Source organism: Nicotiana tabacum, chromosome 7, assembly GCF_000715075.1.
Source record: "Nicotiana tabacum cultivar K326 chromosome 7, ASM71507v2, whole genome shotgun sequence".
NCBI lineage: Eukaryota > Viridiplantae > Streptophyta > Magnoliopsida > Solanales > Solanaceae > Nicotiana > Nicotiana tabacum.
Window position 1 is genome coordinate 150,971,542 of NC_134086.1, and position 21,122 is coordinate 150,992,663.

At 36.1% G+C, this 21,122-nt stretch overlaps 2 protein-coding genes across 5 annotated transcripts; one reads left to right on the plus strand and one right to left on the minus strand.

The window, feature by feature from the left end:
• Positions 1 to 1,093: 1,093 nt before the first annotated feature.
• On the minus strand, positions 1,094 to 8,983 carry LOC107822250 (U-box domain-containing protein 33). 4 transcript variants are annotated; one of them, XM_016648772.2, is made up of 9 exons: positions 8,309 to 8,983; positions 7,017 to 7,138; positions 6,516 to 6,637; positions 5,379 to 5,483; positions 4,720 to 5,125; positions 4,399 to 4,563; positions 3,616 to 4,146; positions 2,059 to 2,820; positions 1,094 to 1,500 (listed from the first exon to the last, which is right to left on the minus strand). In XM_016648772.2, the coding sequence occupies exons 1-9, from the start codon at positions 8,568 to 8,570 to the stop codon at positions 1,318 to 1,320; spliced, it is 2,658 nt and encodes an 885-aa protein (XP_016504258.2). In that variant the 5' UTR covers positions 8,571 to 8,983; the 3' UTR covers positions 1,094 to 1,317. The 4 variants fall into 4 exon arrangements, with proteins under 4 accessions (XP_016504258.2, XP_016504259.2, XP_075073965.1 ...); XM_016648773.2 differs by having other exon boundaries at positions 4,399 to 4,560; positions 8,309 to 8,982; XM_075217864.1 differs by having other exon boundaries at positions 4,399 to 4,560; positions 7,017 to 7,161; positions 8,309 to 8,936.
• A 2,694-nt stretch (positions 8,984 to 11,677) lies between these two features.
• On the plus strand, positions 11,678 to 12,617 carry LOC142162358 (uncharacterized). Its single transcript, XM_075218705.1, has 2 exons — positions 11,678 to 12,161; positions 12,385 to 12,617. Exons 1-2 carry the CDS (start codon positions 11,678 to 11,680, stop codon positions 12,615 to 12,617), a joined length of 717 nt encoding a protein of 238 aa, XP_075074806.1.
• The last annotated feature ends 8,505 nt before the right edge of the window (positions 12,618 to 21,122 follow it).

Here is a 21,122-nt window from a genome sequence, read left to right on the forward strand (position 1 = left end):
TTTGTTTCATATTGTTGTATATTAATATCTTTCACTTACAGCTTGTTTGGAAGATTGTTACTTGTTGTATTGTATCGTATTGTTACTTTAAATACAATGTTTGTGATGATTGTTATTTAAATTTTATTGTATCATATTGTTTTAATCCGTCGTTACGTAACGATGGAAAATGTCACTTTATGAAACGATCAATTTGGTGTGTTAGCGTCGTTTCCTTATTTTTTTCTCTTATCTTGCCCTTTTTTGTTATTAAAGATTCTTATTTTATCCTTTACCCTACATTTTTATATAATACTATTACCTCATACCTTACTTTTTCATTATAGTATTGCATGTTTGTTCTTCATATTATTGGTGCATGACATTATGAAACGACGACAAACAATACAATTTATCCAAACATTATATACATCAAAACGATACAATACAATACATTATGAAACGATACTTAACAACCATCCAAACAAGTTGTTAGCAACGTAACACACCCGTTATGCAAAATTGACAATAATCTAAATATATTTCACAGGTTTTACGAGTTGAAATTCAATAAAAATTGCTCTTGGTATTTTACCACTTTAATTAAAAAATGCAATTCAATAATATTTTAAAAATAAAACAAATAGCTCGTTAGCTTGTTAAGGTTTTTCTAGGATTTGTACTACTTAACATACATTTAATATACAATTTGTTATGCATATATCTAGCAATAAAAAAGAACATCAGTAATTCCACGCATGGTTCTTTAGAACCAACAAACTTATAGAAGCTTCAATATCGCGCGACACTATTTCAAAGTTCAAACTTTTGATATAATTCGTCTAGAAAGGCAAATGTGAACATGGTTTTGAGCTAAGATATTTTACCTATTTTATTATACCTTCCTTCTCTTCAAACTTTCATTTGGTACAATCTATATACTTGTAAATAAATTCGAACTACAAGGACACGTGGAATGTAGAAATTAATATACCAACATATAACAATGCATATTTGAGATTTTTATTAGTATGTATTCTTTTAATTAGTAATATTTTAAGTTGCTCAATCCTTTGAATCAGCAGGAGAGAGAGACACACAAGTAGGCAGTAGCTGAGTTGCAAATTCTGTTCCATTTCATATATGTTTATAAAACCATTCAGTCTATACTCAGACTTTTAACTTCCAATTTATGCCATTATGTACAATACCTGTATAGAAGTATATTTTTGTAGTGCTGCTATACAGTAAAACTAGAGCTTAGCATCCATGAAAAACACATAAAAGAGGGGGTGTAATGACTTCTATAGACAATTTCACAAAGCTTGAACACTTTTGTCAATGCTGTTGCAGCCACTCCTGAATTGCAGAACGGAGAGCATGGTTGGGAACAAGATTCGTATTCGACAGTGCAAGGTTTGTCATGGGCGAGGTGTCATGTCCGCTATCCAACCATCCTCTTAACGCTTCTGCTTCGTACGTGAATCCATCAGCTGCTACTACTGGATCTTGCATAGTTTCCTGTTGGTTTTTACAATCAGAAATGAAACATATAACATCAAGAAATGGCTAGAATTTAACTCATTATACTTTCTGAAGGAAAACAAAGAGACTATCTTAACTTCCCAAACTTCATTGAGTAGGATGACAACCACCTCATTGACTGGAGTATCAAAACACAAACTTGCATGGAAACTTTAAAATTACTAGTATAATTTTGCAGAACTGAGAAACAACAGGAAAGGATGCTGATTTCTAGTCAAAAGAGGGGTTTGGGTTCGTGAGAGTGAGGGTATGCTAATTTCTTAACGTGCTAACAACAACAGAAAAAAAAAAAAAAAACAGTGAGGGAGGGTATTGTGTACGCACACATTACCCCTACCTTGAGAAGGTAGAAAGGTTGTTTCTGATAGACCCTCGACGTAAAATAGAAGAATTTGTCAACGTGCTTCAGATGATAATTTGTTATACAACTGGAACACCTACCTCATTTAATCATATATGACGACTGCTCAATTCAAACTATATGGGACTTATAATGCCGTATGATGCTAGATTTAAAACAAGCAGTATACTAACCTGAAATATTGGACAAATAAAATAGGATGGAATTTCACAACGCTCTTCAGAACCCATCCTAAAAGATGATGCCCCACATGAAGCTCTCATTGGTTCAAGCACCTTCCACACCTCTGAAGAAAGTTCAGGGCGGAGCCTCCCATTCTTCTCACAGCAATTCATAGCTAAGTGAGCCAACTGCTTGGCTTGCACAAACGGCCAGTCTCCAGCAGTTGGATCCAGCAGATCTTTCAAATTTCCTTTATCTAATGCATATTGGACTTCATTTTTTATTCCCAATGCAGGCCTCCCAGTCAACAGCCTAAGTAATATAATCCCAAATGAATAGACATCAGACTTTGGAGTAAGCTCTCCTGTATCGAGGAATTCAGGGTCCAAATATGCAAATGTGCCTTTTGGGTCAGTTCTGTAACAAAGTGAAGTACTTTTTTCCGAAAATTCGTCTTCTGAGAGAACTCGACAAATTCCAAAGTCACTAAGCTTGCTCACAAAGTTTGCATCAAGCAAGATATTTGCTGGTTTTAGATCACCATGAATTATGCCCCGAGCGGTGCAGGAATGGAGGAAGATGAGAGCAGAGCAAAGCTCTGATGCAACACGAATTCTAGTTTGCCACGACAGTGGAGGCGTGTTATCCTTGCAGGTAAGACGATCTTCCAGGCTTCCGTTGGGAAGATACTCGTATACAAGAGCCCATGCTTCTGGACACGCTCCAATAAGAGTGACAATATTTGGATGCCTCAACTTGCTTAAAATATTGACCTATATGAGACCAATAAACCCTATCATGAATTGCCAAAAAGCTATCTGCGTTAATGAATTAAAACTTCGTGGGATATTGATTGAGGGATAAGCATAGCATGAAAAAGCAATATAACAAGGTAAGTAGAGCAGAAAACTGATGAAACAACACACTAGAACACATAAAATTTGGTAGGCGTGTAAACCAGGGAGCAGGAAGATATCAGGTGAAGTGACCCTATTGGAGGTTTATGAGTAAACCGAGTCTTACATGGTAATAAATCTAGCGAAACAAACAAGATAACTGGTATTTTGATATTTCAACATGTAGAAGAGCACCAACCCTTCCGAGATAAACCTATTGGCCTAATCAATATACAACCATTTTTAGCAGATAATCAACCATCTTAAAGAAGATGTGGGAAAGAGCTAAATGGCCTAATCAAACCATAAAAAGATAGTTCTCATCTGGTGAGTGGTAAATGGTAATGATCTAAGTGTAGCTACAATATGTTGGACACAAAATAAACAAGAAAATATTTTTACTTTCCACTATATCCATCTGCGCTACCACCATCAACAGATATCAAGCCATTGAGCACTGCTGTTCTTTGGTTCTTTTATTTCCCTATTTAAACTTCTTGCCTTGGGGCTTGGCCACCCAAAACGGGGCTATAAAGTAGAATCTGGCCAAAACAAGGGGCACAATTGAGAGGACAAATACCAAGACAATAAAGAAATAGAAATGAGAGTAGACACAATTTAGGTTCTTCTATGCACAGAGGCAGAAATGCAGCAAAACATAACGAATCTAACCTCCTGTTGGAACTCTGAGGGCCCTTGCGAGCTATGAGGGTGCAGCATCTTTATTGCTACATGAGTGTGGCGAAGGAGGCCTCGGTAAATGCTTCCATAACCGCCTTCTCCAATTTTCAAGGCTGGGTCAAAACGCCGAGTTGCTTCTTCGATTTCATGAAAATAAAATTCAGCAAATAATACAGATGCAGATGTAGTCGAGGACCCGTTTGAGTGCTGTTCCCTCAGCGCCTCAGCTATATTGAGTGCATCGTCACGCTCCACCTGCAGTTCATCTCTCTCCTTCCTGTACTTCTGCAAAAGGTCGACAGCAGAGAACATTTTCTGTTCCAACTCTTGCACCGTTGTGTCAGAATTTAAGAGTTGGTGCTCCAGCGAAGATGTCTGTGCTTGAGCTGCCTGCAGATCTGCCAACATTTTATTTAGCTTTGATTTCATTTGATTAGCTTCTTCCTTGCCTTTTGCAAGTGCTTCCTCTATGTCTCTCCTCTGCCTCAACTCATCGGCATAGATTGTCTCTGATGCTTTTGCCTGAAATGAAACTATTACAATAAGAATTTCCCCCTTAATAGTAGCGCAAATACTTACAAAAACAATCTCCTTTTCAAAAACTGGCAGTTTAGGTCTTACTGTCTTAAATCTCAATCAAACTTAAGCTTCTCATCAATCAACAGATGAGAAATTTGGCGCAAATGAGTAATCGTCGCAAACAACCAAGAGAAAGCCAAACTGTAGTTCCATAACATTCAACTATCCGAAGTAAATTTAAATGAACAAATTTACCCTTCGTCTAGCCTCGATTGCATCCTTCTCTGCTTTCCTACGCTTGATTGATTCTTCAAAAGCTTCTCGCCTTGCATCTTCTGCCTCCGCGACATACTGCTCAAGTCTATCCAATAGTTCATCATTCATGCTTCCAGCTGGCTCATCATTTAAACTCTCAGCCTGCTATTTTCCCCAATCATCAAAAAATTTAAGAAGCATATTAGATCTAATTCTTCAAACAGAAACATTCGCATTACATTAGGAAATAAAAAATGAAGGTATTGCTTATAATTAAGTAATTTAAAGAGACAAGAGAAATAACATGATTTACTAACTTACTATACTTGGAGAAGATGGCTGATGATGACCAGGAATGAAGTGGTGCAGTGTGGATGAGTCAATTGCAGTATCATTCCCTTCAGTTCTTGCAAGGGAAATTGTAGGTGAATCACCAACCATTTCACCATATGAACTTGATGAAAACCGTGAAGCCACTGAGGGACTTCTATCTGAACTCATGCTTGGAAAATTAGCCCGTAAAGTCCCACCAGAGGTAGGTCCAGAGAAGATTATCCTGTGATTGTCAGAAGCAACTCTCCGATATTCGTTGAAAGGGCCCCTGAGCCCTACTTGTTCGTTGTAACCCTCTGTAACAGATCTTGATCTTAGAACGGTATCATTTTCGGGACTTACTGGAATTGACGGTGACACACTGTCCGTATTAGGTCTCTCTGACTTACTTTCTCTGCATGACATAATATAGTTACCATTTAGCGTTCCACATGTTTTTTAAGTGACATAAGAGATGAACTTTACCCTACCCCCACGTCTCACGCATCCCAATCCCAAGGAAAGTCAACCTTAGGGAAGAAACGGTAGAAATAAAAATCCATAGCAAAATGATATTTATAAGAAAACACAGAATTAATCCGCATGTGCCACCACATTTCATCCAAAACAAAGCTTCAAGATAGTAACAGGAATGACAGGATGCATACCTTGTATAAACGAGGTTCCCTTTGCATACAAACCAGATGCAACAGAATGTGGGTGCTTGTAACCGCACATAGATGGCTTTCTTCGACCTAAGGTCAGTCATTTTCCTGAAATTTCATCATAAGAGTTCAATTCCCAGATTGGTGTGTTACGCAATAAATTGACGTAGATTCCCCCACCCCACCCCACCCCCTCCCCTGGAGGAAAAAGAAAAAAAAGAAAGAGGCACTAAATTCCCCAACTTTATTTATTTGATAACGTAAAAACATTGAGTTGTGCTTCTAGGACTTCTTTTCCTTGCTTCATTGGTTTTAAGTTCTCCTTTTTCCTTTGGAATTTATGTGTTTGGGTGATAGAGGTCGGAGGAAACAGGGCAGAAGGACATTATCCTATTTCTCCTGAAAACATCAGTGCTGGTAAGTGTTTAGATGCACAGAGGAAGTCTGACTTGCAATAATGATGGGCCAAGAAGTAAATGAAAGTCAATTCTATTTGCCGTTGCTCAAGAATAGGAAAGTAATTGAAAAAAGAAAGGCAAAAACAAGCAAAAGATCAGCATGGTAAACAAATTAAATGAACTATGGCACCGCAGACCATAAGACTCTAGCGGAAGAGGCTACATAATGACACGTTTGGTATGCATGAGAAGAATATTTCCTGTTTCAACTTTCTTGCATTAAATATTAACCCCCATGCACTGAAAAACTTAAACACAGAGAACTACCAGAAACCTTAGGTTGACCACCAAGTATGTTACCATCACGTTTCAGAGATCTTTCTCAGACAATACAGCCATCAAATGAAGTTTGTCAAAGAAGAAAGAGATCAGTATTTTCCTTGATGTGAGTGACTTAAGTGGCCTTTTTCCAAATATTCAACCATCAACTTTATTAAGGCTAGTATTTCTGTATTTGATGTGAGAATTAGAAGTTGTAGGATGAACTTAGGAGTCAATTAATGGACTAGACACACATGATGGAGGAGGGGAGGAGATGGGAGACGGATCCAGTAAGTCAATTCTTGTTTCTTCTGTTGCTTGAAGACTTAACCCAAACAAGACTACCAAGATATCCAGCAGCCCACCCAATATTTATTGTTAGTGACATTCAAGTAACTGAAAAAGTATATCTTGTTTTTACTTTGAATAGCACTTGTTTGCGGCAGCTCCCATAACAAGCTTCCCTATACCACGCTGCGATACAAGCTCGACTATGCCCTTCTCAATTGAATCCATTTCAACAACTAATTTATCAGCTCGAACCTGAAATAAGATAGAGACGTAATAGAGGAAGTACAAAGCATCAGTTCAATCGAGAGTATAATAAAGGAATATGGAAGTGTAGACTTTCTTATGATAATTAACGGTGTGCAGAATGAAGCTCTGAGTTGAACATCTGGTGCATTTATTATTATACCTGAAAAAGGGAATCTAGATTATAACTTTTACTTATTACTCATCCATGCACAATATGGAGAACATGGGGTAAGGGAGAACTTCCATAATGGTTTCCCCTTGCCAGCCAAAAAGATATTTAATGTTTTTAATATTCTTCCAAAGAAGCTCTCAAATTACATGCAAACAAAAGCTTTCAGCTTGCATAATCACCACTATCACGTTCTGCAAAAGACAAAAACCATACCCCAGCTCGTCCACAGATCAGAACGTATTTTTCCAAAATCTTGTGCATGTCTTGCCTTTCCTTCTCATGGTATGTTCTGACTTGATGCACATCCAACTGATCTATGTTAAACTTTGTACCCACTGCAAAAACCATCCAAGAGAAACTGGACACACTTTTAAACGATAATTTTGATGAGACCAACCATCATTACTATTTAAAAGAAGTTTGATGAAGTTACGGAGAAAAATGACATCTCAAGCAGCACAGTGAAGAAAAGCTTTCCTTCTATTTCTTTTGTACAGAAAATGGGGTGCTGGTACTTAAATTCTGGGATCATTATGGAAGCAGAAAAAACATCTCATAGTTAAGTAAAGAATTAATTCCCATTCATGAACAATTTGTCTGAAAACTCAACACTAATAGCATTTTCGAAATTTCCAAATGAATGAGTGAGAAAAGTTAACGAAAGCTGTAATTGCAAAAGTAATTTTGTTTTATTCTTTTCTGTTTCTTTGAGAGGTGGGGTGGGGTTGGTTTCATGGAGCTATAAGTGTAAGCGCATTAACTACCAAGAGGAATAAAATTTTTTGATAAGTTGCGACCAAATATCCCATTTCCTCTTACTTCTCTTTAAATTAATAAGCAAACAAGAAACTAACTTACACTCCCTCTACCCAAACCCCCACCCCACCTCCTCCTCCCCTCAAATGGAAAAAAAGAAAGAAAGTATGTGAGTGAAATTATTCAACACCACATCATTAGTCTTGAGCCTCATTAGGGAAATAAAAGGGATTGATAAGCTTAATTCCAGGAACAACTGCAGAAGAAATAGTAGCATCCTCAAGTTTGAAAGCTTTAAAGAACTGTAAATTAAGAACTAACCTTCCCTTAGCTGAATTTTGGGCATAAAAAATTGTTCAAAAATAGTTCATTAGGTAGGTATGTTCACTAAAGAATAAAAAAACAGACCTATCATAAAACTCAAGAGTCAAACCAGAGAATAACAATCAACTTTCTCCAGCACAACTAGGAGCTGATGCTAATCAAGTATACAAGTCCAATTAATTTATGCCTCAACAATCAGTAAAATACCAATAATGAAATAAACCACCATCTGACTTTATAAGTCTAAAACATCAGAAAGCCAGAAAAAAAGAAGCAAGTCAGTTCAACAAATCAAACTAACTCAACAAACCACCTTTTCCAAAACACCTTATAGCAAGCCAAGATTAAAAAAAAAATCAAAACTTGAGCACCAAGAATCATATCAATTTGGAAAAAAAAAGGAAAAAAAAAAAAGAGTTAATTACTCATGGGTATCTTCTGAGCTGGAGTATGAACATGAAGAATGCAAATTCTACTTCCACCAGATTTGTGCAAAGCCCACTTCAGAGTAGGTTCACTCTCCTTCAAGTCTTTCCCGACGGCGACATATATCATATCGCCGGCCACTCTCGCCGGCGGCGTTAATGGACTTTCAATTTCCTCATTCAAATTCAGACCCGACAAATCAACTTCCGGGTACCTTACCGGACTCTGTCGGATTTCGGGAACTGGACTCTCCAATGCCATGGGGCAATTCAACTGTATAACAATCTAATTCTCTCTGTATACACACAATTACACGTACAACACAAAACGATTTTGAGTTAATGTAATGAATGAAAAAAACCCTTGTTTTTACTGGAATTTTATAGGAGTTGGATTGGTCATTTGCTGTAAGAGGCGATGAAATTGAGGAGGACACAAAATGGAGTGGCAATGAAAGTCTACGGACTTGAGATTATAGTGAAAAGAGATTGCTTGTGCGGAGTATTTAGCAGTATATGGACTACGGTGTTAAAATTAATCTGATAATTAATTTTTACAACTAATTTACCAACTTATGATTATTGGTCAACTTTTCTCTCTCTCCATTTTTGTACAGTTGTTTATCGTACTCTTTGTCTGTATCCTCTCTTCTTCCTTAAAACCGAAGCTTCTCTGTGCATTTTGTTGAACAATTTTATTTTATTTCGAACTGATTTAATTAATTAATTAATAATATGTGCGCTGTTAATTTGTCATCACCTCATTGGTTGGGGTCCTAAAAGTCCAGAGAATGAAAGAATAGACATTTGCTTCTTTCTTTTTTTCTTTTTCTTTTTTAGTTGTTTTAAACTAGCGTTTGGCCATAGATTCCTAAATTTGTTTTGAAAAATCTGATTTGGGTGAAGTATGGTTTGAAGATGAAAATGCGTTTGGACATACGTTTTCAAAACATATTTTTCAATTTTATTTTGGAAAAACATGTATATAATTCTCAAGTTTTGAGATTTTGGCCCAAAATTAGCGATTGGGGTGATTTTGGGATTTGGGATTTTGCCAAAATGTGGGCAAAATTTATGGCCAAACATGAGTTTGCCAAATAAATCCCAAATTTATTTTGGAAAAGCTCATGGTCAAGCGGGTCCTAAGTTTGCGAATAGAAAAGGAACATAGATTAGAGAAGGTCTCTCATGAATTTGCTCGGAGTTTTTATTTTTCTTGTATATTTTTATGGGATTTTACCTATCTATACCATACATCAAACATTATTACCAAAAATATTCATAATTTGTTATTTACCCATGTAGTCCACACTTTTACTACAAATTATATACCAATCCAAAAATAGGTAGATTTTGCCCATTAAAAAGCCCTAAAATGAAGGCACCAAATCTGATGTGATTCTGTCAAGGATTTTATTCGAAACTGAAGGAGATCTCTCTTCCTGATGAAGGCACCAGTTGCGTAATTCTCTCCTTCCTCAACAGAAAGAGATCTCTGTTGATATCAGCTACAACAAAAAACGCAATCAAATTGTACAATTACTGAAGAGAGACTATATCTGTTCTTCGTCTCAAATTGTACAAAATTGCTCTTCGTCGATATCAGTATTCAAATTGTAGAAACTATATCTGTTCTTCGTCTTTTTTCCTATCAACTACACGAAATCATGTCAAAAATCCTAATAATGCTGAAATCGAATGGTAATTGGGATAACTATGGCAGATTTAGAGATTTTGAAGTTGATGCCATTGTGATAGATGATAATGCAAACTACGAAATTCTCAGTTCTACAATTGCAGAACAATTATCGATTGATACATCGGATAAAATTATAGAAATCAAATACATTGTGAACGAGAATTGTCCTCCAATGGAGATTAGGAATGATATGAGGGTTCGTGCTTACATGGAAACCAAAAAGGAGAATAAAAACTTAGGTTTGTATCCTTTATGTATAAGCGTAAGAGATTTCAATATGGAATTGACAATCAACAATGAAAGCACCAGTGCAGGTATGTTTGATTCGACATTGCAGAGAGTTATGGTGTTACTATGTTATCTACAATATTACTACAATTACCTACAATTAAACTACAAAGCTCACATAGTACTGAAAAGGATAAAGCAATGTTGCTTTCAAAATTATCTACATAGAAACTACATTTATGAATTTATTGTTTGCAGGTTCGTCTGGATCCCTAAACTTACTTGAATTTCCATCCTCACCAGCTATAGAGGAATATCAAAGTGAAATAATAACTGAATCTACGCAAACATATATTGAAGAAGGACAAGTTTATCAGGACAAGCAAACAGTAGCTGCTGCAATGAAGAATTATTCAGTGATGCACAAGTTCCAGTTCAGAGTAAAAAGATCTAGTCATAGAAGGTATGTAGTTATTCGTGGATAATATATCAGCAAAATCAGTGTATGATTGAAGATAGGTGGGTTTTATAAATTGTAGTTAAATTGTAGTCAGTTTGTAGTTAATTGTAATTTTTTCATAAATTTGTGTAAATATTGTATTTCTTTTGTAGCTACTGGCTTATATGTGTTGCTGAAAGCTGTAAATGGCATTTCAAGGCAACGTCAATTAATGATTCGGTAATGTTCAAGATAAGAAGTTTCAGCCGTCAACACACATGCTGCCTAATGGACGAAACATTCATACAGTGCAAACGTACTGCAGCAGTACTTGGTAGCATGGTCGTTCCTAAGTATTGTGATCCTAAGATTGTTTACACACCAAAGGACATACAAACTGACATGTTATCCGAACATGGACTGAACCTAAGCTACATGCAAGTATGGAGAGCAAAGGAAAAAGCTTTACAGTTTTTGAGAGGGAATCCGTGTGACTCCTACAACAAATTACCCAAATATTTTTATATTCTTGAGAAGAATTATCCTTGTTCTGTTGTTAAATTGAAGAAGGCAGCAGATGATTGCTTCTTATACGCATTTGTTGCTCTTTGTACATCAATAAATGGTTGGCAACATTGTAGGCCGGTAGTAGTGGTTGATGGGACATTCTTAAAGTCAGCCTACAGGGGGATTATGCTGACAGCAAGCACCATGGATGCAGCAGGTAAATAATGGAATAATTTTGTACTTATTTTGTAGACAGTCTTTAAAATGCAGTTAAATTGTAGTTATGTTGTAGTTATTTTGTAGTTATATAAAAGAATGTAGTTAACATGTCTATATTTCTCAATATATATTGTAGTTGTTATTTAATCATATTTTATGTCTTAAAAATGTAGGTACTATTTTTCCCTTGGCATATGCTGTGGTTGATTCTGAAAACGACGCGTCTTGGAAGTGGTTCTTTGAGCAATTAAAGGAGGCATATGGTGAAAGACCTTCAATGTGTGTTGTTTCAGATAGGCATGAGAGTATACTGAAGGCAACATCAGTTGTCTATCCGGGATTGGCACACTACTCTTGCATGTGGCATATATGGACAAATATAAGGTCAAAATTCAAGAAGGGACATCTACAATTACATGAATTGTACTTTGCTACAGCACGGTCATACACTATGGATGAATTTAATGAAAGGATGTTGAAGATTGAAGAGGTAGACCTGCGTGTAAAGTCTTACCTATATGATATTGGCTATCATAGATGGTCAAGAGTACATGCAACGGTGAATAGAACTTTTACTATGATGTCAAACATTGCCGAGTCGTTGAATGCTGTAACAAAAGATGCAAGAGAGCTTCCAATATTTGATCTATTTGAGTATATGAGGACTCTTCTTGAACGTTGGACAAAAGAAAAGTTATCGAAGGCAAAGGGTACTTTCACATACCTTGGTCACAAATACAACAAAGAATTGGAAGACAACAGTACATTATCTCAGAAACTAAGGGTAAGATATTTTTTTTGGTGCAGTAGAATCAAAAAAGTACTAGCTGCAGTTTTTCCAGATTGTAGTTAAACTGTAGTCAAATTGTCGGTAATAATAGTTTGTAGATGAGCTGTAATATATTTGTTGATGATTTGTAGGTAAATTGTTGATAATCCATTTTAATGATTGATGTATTATTATTTCTGTTTGGTCTTCAACAGATCATATACATACTGTGTTAGATGGTGTGAAGCGGTACATTGTGTGTCTAGAAAACAAGAAATGTAGCTGTGGACAATTCCAACTTAATGAACTTCCATGTGCGCATGCTTTGGCAGCATTAAGGCATAGGAATGAAACATACGAAAACTATTGCTCTCCGTATTACACAAGGAAGAGCCTTCTGCTTACCTATGAAATGCCAGTAAATCCTCTTCCTGATGAAGGCAAATAGGATGTGCCACAACATATTTTGGATGAAGTAGTAAAGCCACCGGTGGGAGATAAAAGGCAGCCAGGGAGACCTCACAAGGAAAGATATAAAACATTTGATGAAATAAAGTCAAAGAAATACAAGGTGTCATGTGGCAATTGTGGAGGTGAAGGGCATAACAAAAGAACTTGCAAGAATGCGCCGAAAAAGAAATGAATATCATGTAGTTAGAATAGTTATTCAAAATAAATGTTAGTGAGCTCAAATTATCGGATTTTCTTGTGTAATTGTTTAAGTTTTTGAAGATGAATAAGAAGTATAAACATCAATTTGTGTATCTGCACTATTTATGTTTTTATGTATTCTGTCAAGCATCTAAAGTTGTCTTTTTTTTATAGAATAGTTAAACTTTAATATTTACTGTATACAAAAAAACTGATATTAATAAAGAATGCATTCAACGTAAATTGTATCCAGATTGTAGTGAATATGTAGTTTAACTGTGTTAGAACTGTAGTCCTGTTATTCATATGTAGAGGAGTTGTAGTTAAAATGTAGTTTGACGTAGTTTAAATGTAGATAAATTGAATTTTTTGATAAACCTTGTTGATAAAAGATGGCTAAATTATTTATATGATTCCTGTATTTATTTTATCTTTCTGCTGTGTAACAAATGACAGTTATATACAGATATTACTTGGCACTTGAAGGTATTTATAAAAATAACTTGAAGATTAAAGTCAAATTGTAAGACAAAGTTGTTGCTGTAAAAATGTAATCAGAGTACTCGAGTATAATGTAATCAACAAAAAGTGTTGTAGAAAACCAAAACGACATATTTCCTACATTGTTTTCCAATTCAACTACCAAATTTCACAGACCAAACTAGGAACACAATAGTCTATTTCTTCTTTCGTTGCACTCTAGTCCTCTCGTTTTTTGCCGGAGCACCCTTCCTCCTTGCTAGCCTGTCAGTAACCTCACTCTCACTGATTGACCCATCTTCTTTCTTCTTTGTTGCATAGTCCCACAGTAGAGCTCCATAGCGTCTACGGTGTTGGTCAATATCAGAAAGATCTTCCTTTGGGATTGCCAAATCTCCAAGGCTAACATACTCCGCAAATGCAGCCACAAATACACCACAATCGCTGCATAAGATGAGAATTTTTCATTATATAACAAATGATTAAAATAAAAAAATTAAACATATAGAAAGGGAGATTATTTTTTTACACTGAGCCTTCCTTTTGTTGTGGAATCTCAGCAACCATCCATTGTATGTCGAGAGGGTCCGTAACTGGTTTCTCGATGTATGCCTTTGTGCTCTTGAAGTTAATGTCTTTACGTTTATCATAGAAACCAGTGCATGACAAATACAGAGAGATAATGATTGAAAACTTGTCAACCAATGTCTCAACTGTTTTATGATGGTTTGCTCTCACCATGGAATCATAAACATAAAGTTGCCTGTCCTTTATGTCAAAAACTAGCAACAACCAATGGAAGTTCTCTACAAGGTTCACAGGCATGAGCACATAGTCAACAAGATCCCAGACAACATTAGCAAGAATTCTGTACCCGAGAATATATTCTCCAACATCATCCTCGGGTTTAACAACCGAATACCTTTGTTCCGGTGGAGAACTTATGAATTTGTCATAGATTCTTTCAATCTTTGTCTTGAACAAGCAATCCGTGGTTGTGAACCTAGTATTATTGTTGGGGCCATATTTGCCTTTTTTCGCAGATAATACATAATAACATCAATGTGCTGCCAAAATAGAATAAACATATACAATAAGGTACGGTGTAACCACACTTGTCTACAAGACAGCTACAGATTAACTACAATTTGAATTTATTAAAAACTCTAACAGATTGCTGCAAATTAGCTACACTATAACTACAGAAATATAACAGTTAGTCCAAGTACCTCACAAAATGTAATTTAATTGTAGTTTGTATGAACCATAGTGAACAAGTACTATATGTACAATTGACCCATCAGACTACAAAACAACTACACATTAACTATATTTATGCACTGTCTACATTTATTCACTATACAGAGGAACAAATGAAACATACCACCTAACTTAAGGTCCCAATAATCAGCAAGTTCAACCTACAGTTAATATTAATAGGCACAATCACAAGCTCTACAATATTACTACAAGGTAACTACAGTTGTGGTACACGGAGATTCCAAGTCAGTCAAAAGTACCAAAATTCCAGTTTGTACATACAATCATCATCACATATGATACATAAGGTCCATAAAAAGCAAAATTTCACAGCTGAGACATAAATATAGTAACATATATATGTTGTCTACAATATTACTACAATTACACATCATAGCTGAAAAATAAACTACAATTACACTACACAGCTGAAGACAAAACAGATATTGTGAATGATTATGTTCTTTATACTTACTGTGTTATTGATGACTTGTCCGGGGTGAGCAAGGTCATAAAACCAGTCCTTCTTATCAATCTTTTCACAACCAAAATCCAACCAAGGCTTGATTTGGTTATCCTTCTTGGAAAAGTAATATTTTCTCCTGTAATAACAAAAAAAAGATGATTAAATACAAAAAATTGACAAAATGAATTACAATTTTAAAGTATAAAAATGGTGAACAGACAGTGTAAAATGAAGCATTCATACCTCCTAGATACTTTATCACTACGAACGTATAACTAGTTAGTGAACCTTTCTGTCAATTCAGGATCTACATTTTCACCTATGACACTTGTGAAGGGGTGCTTGAGGTAAAAAAATTTAGGTCCAATAGATGTGCTGCCTCCAGAACTATACAAAGATGTGAAAGGTGATCGTGCATGTTTTCCCGGTTGCCTGGTTCTACCGGGATGAACTGGGGTTGATTCATCTCGTATGGGCTCGCCATACATGACCAACTGTGATAAGTTTTCTGGCAGCTCAAAGTCATCCAATGTCAAACCTTTGTTTTCAATGCCTTCAGGAACAACGTTTTTATCAATGCCTTCAGGAACAACTTCAGTCACAGTCACACCGTGAATTGGCGACTGTGGAACTTCACCTTCTGTAGATAAGTGTAGATCTATGTAGATATGAACAGTATTATGGAGTTATAGAGAATATAGAGAATATATTACCTGCTTGTTGTGCCTCAGCTACTTCATCAATTACTAGTTCTTCCTCAATATTTCCTTGTAGATGTTCTGCTGAAACTTCAGCTTGAATGAATAAGTGGGAATGAGAATTGTAGATATATGTAGGAATATGTAGTTAAGGTGTAAATTATTAAAATTTTGCATAAAAACCTTATTGTAATGAAGGAATGGTTTTGTACCTGCTTTATATGCCTCAACTGCTTCTTGGAAGTCAGGATATAAGTCAACATGTGGTCGAAAATGTTCTGGAAAAATTGTAGCTGCAACACATAGTAAAAAAATGATTAGTATAATTAAATAATGCTGTCTTGAAATCAGTAGATATGTATGTAGGAATTTTGTAGATACCTGTTGTAAGCACGTGATTTTTGACCCTCCCCGAGAATTTTCACATTTTAGTGTGAATATGTGAAATTGGGTCTAGTATAGCTATTTTAACTATTTTTACTTTATTTCGTTGCAAAAAGAAAAATTACAAAAAAAAAGTATATATATAAATTTTAGTTTATGTATCCCTCATAAACTTGAAAAAATCAAAAATTGCACTTTATTTTGGTACTTTATATAAATTCGAAAATTAACAAAAAAAATATATAATTCTATTAATGTTTTGAAGTCATTTTAATACAAAAAATATTATTTCATATTTTTGTCTTTATTAAAAAACGAAAATTACAAAAAATAGTTTTATTAATATTTTATAGTTATTTTAACTTTGAAAAATACAAAAAATATTACTTCATATTTTATCTTAATATTTACGAAAATTACAAAAAATAGTTTTATTAATATTTTTGTAGCTATTTTAAATCTTGAAAAATATTTAAAAAATATATAGTTTTGTTTAAATACTAGTCTTATTTTTGGTAGTTATTTGGCTTACATAGGACTAGTTAAGCAACGTGTTCCTATTTCTCGGGTCCGGGCAAAAGAATAATATTCGGGTTTAAACTACCCGGTTTTAGGCCTAATTTTCGGACCTAGCCCATAATAAACAGTGTCCAGGACACATGGGGAACCCCACCACGCGTGGGGGACATAAACCTTGAACCCCACCACGCGTGAGGCTCATTTTTCTGGGCAAAACCCAGTACAAAACACGGACAAGGGCCAAAAAGCAGAGGGACGGAAAAAGGATTTTGAAAATTTTTGAGAGAGGGTACTGTACCCTCGTCTTCTTCCTAAAGAAGAGAGGGCAAACCCTACTGGAGATCCCGACCTCCCCCCCCCCCCCCCAACGAAAAAACCAGGGGGACGACTACTGTGCAATCTTCTTCTTCAAGAAGAAGAAGAAGAAGAAAACCCTACGAGCCCAACCCGGTCTCCTCCCAAACTGCCTCACGTCCACCCTCCTCCTCCATCACCCCCGTCCAAACACCATCGCCCAAACACCATAACCACCATACAAACGAAACCACCTCCCTCCGTCACTACCCAGACACCATGTCCGACCAACGACCCCAAAATCCTCGCGTCCAAAACCACCGGTAAACCCCCCACGTACCAGCTCCACCAAAACAAAAACCATCGCTGCTGCATCGTCCAGTCCTCGACGATAACCCTCACCCCAAACCATTGTCTAAACAGCCCCAAGCTCCATCAACGACCTCCACTGTCCGAACGCCACCCCACGTCAAAAGGAGCAGTCGACAAAAACCAGTCCACAAAAACCTCCGACCACCCATAATCATAGTCACTCCTCCACCTCTGTCAACAACCAAACAGACCTCCATAGCTGCTCCTTTCATCACCTCCAACGACCCCTTTGTTGCAGTTTCTCGCAACAGTTGCTGCGTCGAAAAATACAGCAGCTGTTGCTGCGTCGCTGCGTTGCTGAGTAGCTCAGCCGTTGCTTCAGTTCGGTGAGGTCGTTTTGTTCGTCGAGGTTCGGTACGTCGAGGCGCTGTCCGAGGTTCCGTCGTTGTTCTTCGTGCAGAAAGGTCCGACTTAAGTTCCGTCGGAATCGTGTTTGTCGCTCTGAGTTTGTCGAGGTGCTAAGGTTAGTAAACCTCGATGTATTAGATAAATAAACTTACGTTGAATGTTTGAGATGCAATATAAAAATTGGTATGGAAATTTTCTGCCTATGTTTCATTGTCTGCATTTTGGTTCATTCTCATATTATGTTATTCTTGTTTATTTGATGTCGTTTAATTAAGTTGGACTAGTCGTTCTATGACACAAGTTTGACGTTAATCTGTTCGTCCTTTCCTTCAGTTGGACATTCGAAAAAAAATTATTAGTATTAGTGCATGCTGTTACTACTACCGAAACAATCATTCACTAAACTCCTTTTATTAAACTTTTAACAAGTCATGGGATTTTAGTTGTAAAGAAGCTGTAAGGTTTAGTATGGTTAAAAGCGTAAAGATGGCATCCCTTTAAAAAATATAAAAAATAAATAAAAATAAATAATAAATAATAAAAAAAAAAAAAAAAAGACGAGCTTCGCTAAATAAAAATGTACAAATTGCGGAGCCCTCGCAAAATATATGTATTAAATACTTAGATTCCGGGACGGGCCGTTTAGTAAATTTCACGGCCCTACCCCAAAATAATAATGCGCTAGTTGCTTTAGGCGCGCCTTTAATAATGTTATCTCCCTAAACTCGGGTGCACATTTATGTGACCCAAATCCAAATCTCAACGGAGTCGAAATATGTCTCTAGTCACGGGCGCATTGATTGTGGCGTGGCCCGAGATGCATTTCCATGACGTTGCAAATTCTTTAAAAAATAAGAATGAGATGAGCCTCGCCGAATAAAAATACAAATTGCGGGGCCCTCAGTAAATACTTGTTTAAAATTACTTAGAATTCAGGAGGGTCGTTTAGCGAATTTCACGGCCTCCGCAAAATAATAACGCGATAGTCTCTTTAGGCGCGCGTTTAATAATTTATTTTTCTTAAACTCGGGTGTGCATTTCATGCGACCCAAATCCAAATCTCAAAACATCAAATAAAATGCGTTCCGGATTGTGGGTGCATTTCATGTGACGCAGTCCAAAGACGTGTTTTAAGCGATGTTCACATTCTTGTAAAAAACAATAATAATAAAGCGGTTAAAAGTTAAAATTTGCACATAAGTTCATACTTGTATAAAATCAGATAATCAAGCCGAATATAACAGTTGAGCGACCGTGCTAGAACCACGGAACTCGGGAATGCCTAACACCTTCTCCCGGGTTAACAGAATTCCTTATCCGGATTTCTGGTACGCAGACTATAATATAAAGTCATTATTTTCCTCGATTCGGGATTAAAATTGGTGACTTGGGACACCCTAAATCTCCCAAGTGGCGACTCTGAAACAAATAAACCAATCCCGTTTCGATTGTCCTTTAATTGGAAAAAATCCCCTTGCGCCCGCTCGGGCGCGGAAAAAGGAGGTGTGACAGCTCTGGCGACTCCACTGGGGAAGATAGGACCCTGAATCACTGGTTCAGGGTTCAAGAATTCGAGCTTAAAATAATTGTTATAGTTGGCTTTATTTATTATCTGATTTTTACATGATATATGCCTAATGTGCTAAATGATGCTTTTACCGCTTTAATATTATTTGAATTGTGAATATATACAACTGTTACGAAACCCCCTTCCTTCTGAGTCTTCTGAATTTATGGTGTACACGTGCGCGTGACCCACCTTTCTGTTAAAGTCATACCAAATAAGACGGAGTTGGGACAAGTAACTAGGCCGGGCAGACTTTCGTGCTCCCGGTACGTTGCCCCCGCTTCGGCTCAAACTGTCCGTTTGGGTAAGCCAGGTCTAGAACAAATACCCAGGTTATGAACTTAGTATAACAAAGCCACATGCCGGATCCCTAGTAGGAACGTTTATTTGCATCATGTGCATTTGACTTAGGGGACTCAACACAGGGGTTGGGTCCGTCTAGGACAAGCAAGCTGAAAACAATAGACCATCTTATTGCATCCTATGTGCTACATGTTATATTCAGTCAAGGGCGAATGAGTAATTTGGTCATTTCCAGCATGATGTTATTTTAATCAAAGCATGGGGAACATTTGTGGAGTCTAAGAAGCCTTGGAATTCCCTATGTCCCCCACGCTTGCTTTTTGGGAAAGCACATGGGGAACATTTGTGGAATCCAAGAAGTCTTGGAATTCCCATATGTCCCCCACGCTTCATATGTTGGAAAAAGCGCATGGGAAACATTTGCGAAATCCAAGATGTCTTGGAAATCCTTATGTTTCCCATGCCACATTTTGAAAATAACAATAAATATAAAAAAAAAATGAATGAAAATACATATAAAAACAAGGCATGAAAATTCAAAAGATTTTGTATGTTGTCATCATTTTCCACAAATTAGAAAATCGTGAAAAGATGAGGAAATGGTAGTGTAGAGATATAACTACTTATTTTAGAGAAAAAAAATAAATGTCCAAGTAGTGTCGAAACTCTGCCGAAATTTTGAGAATATAAAATAAAAAAATATATGTCTTATTAGTTTGTTTTATAAAAAAAAAAAGCATTAATAGAAAAGAAAATTATTTGTCTTGTCATAAAAACGAAAAAAAAGAGTCTTGTTTTTAATAAGTGTTATTTATTTGTTTATGAAAATGACAAAATTAAAATAATCCAAAAATATTTTCTCCATTATTGACTTCTTTAGGAAGTCTTTCTAATTGTTTTCAAAAATAATATAATATAAAAAAAAAGCAGATCCGAAAATATTTTGATTCTTGTTCAAAATTGAAAAGAAATTTCAAAATTCAAAATACATTTTTGAGAAGCATTTCTTTTATTAAAGGTAAAATTCCGAAAAATATTTTCTTCTTTTCTTTAGAAAAAAACGAAAATTCAAAAAATGTCTTAGAAGTCTTTGTTTTAAAAAGTAAATCAATCAAAATAATAATAATACTTCCTTTCTTATTTGGAAGTAGTTCTTTCACAAATCTCAATTAAAAAAAATGTGTTAGTTAATTTTCTTATTCATTATTGGACCGAACTACGCGGGTTTGATTCTCACCGGATGTGAGATACGTAGGCAACCCTCATCGGGTCCAACCCCACCTTTTGCTAAAATAACTAAAAATCAAAAATTTTAATCTTGTCATGAATAAGTCGGGTGATGTCCAACCCACCTTTTGCTAAAATAAAAATAAAAAAAAATAATAATAATAATAAAAAAATATGTGTCAAATTTTAATTTTGTCATAAAGAAGTCAGGTGACGCTGTTTTATCAAGACATAGCCGAATGTTCCCGAAAGGGACGCCGGAAGGCTGACTTTGCATTAACAGCCACCTTTGGGTCATTTTGAGATATGGACCTACACAGCCTAAAAATCTTCGTCCCCGAGACATTGAAAGGCCGTGTTTGTAATATTGAGTTTTCTAATTTG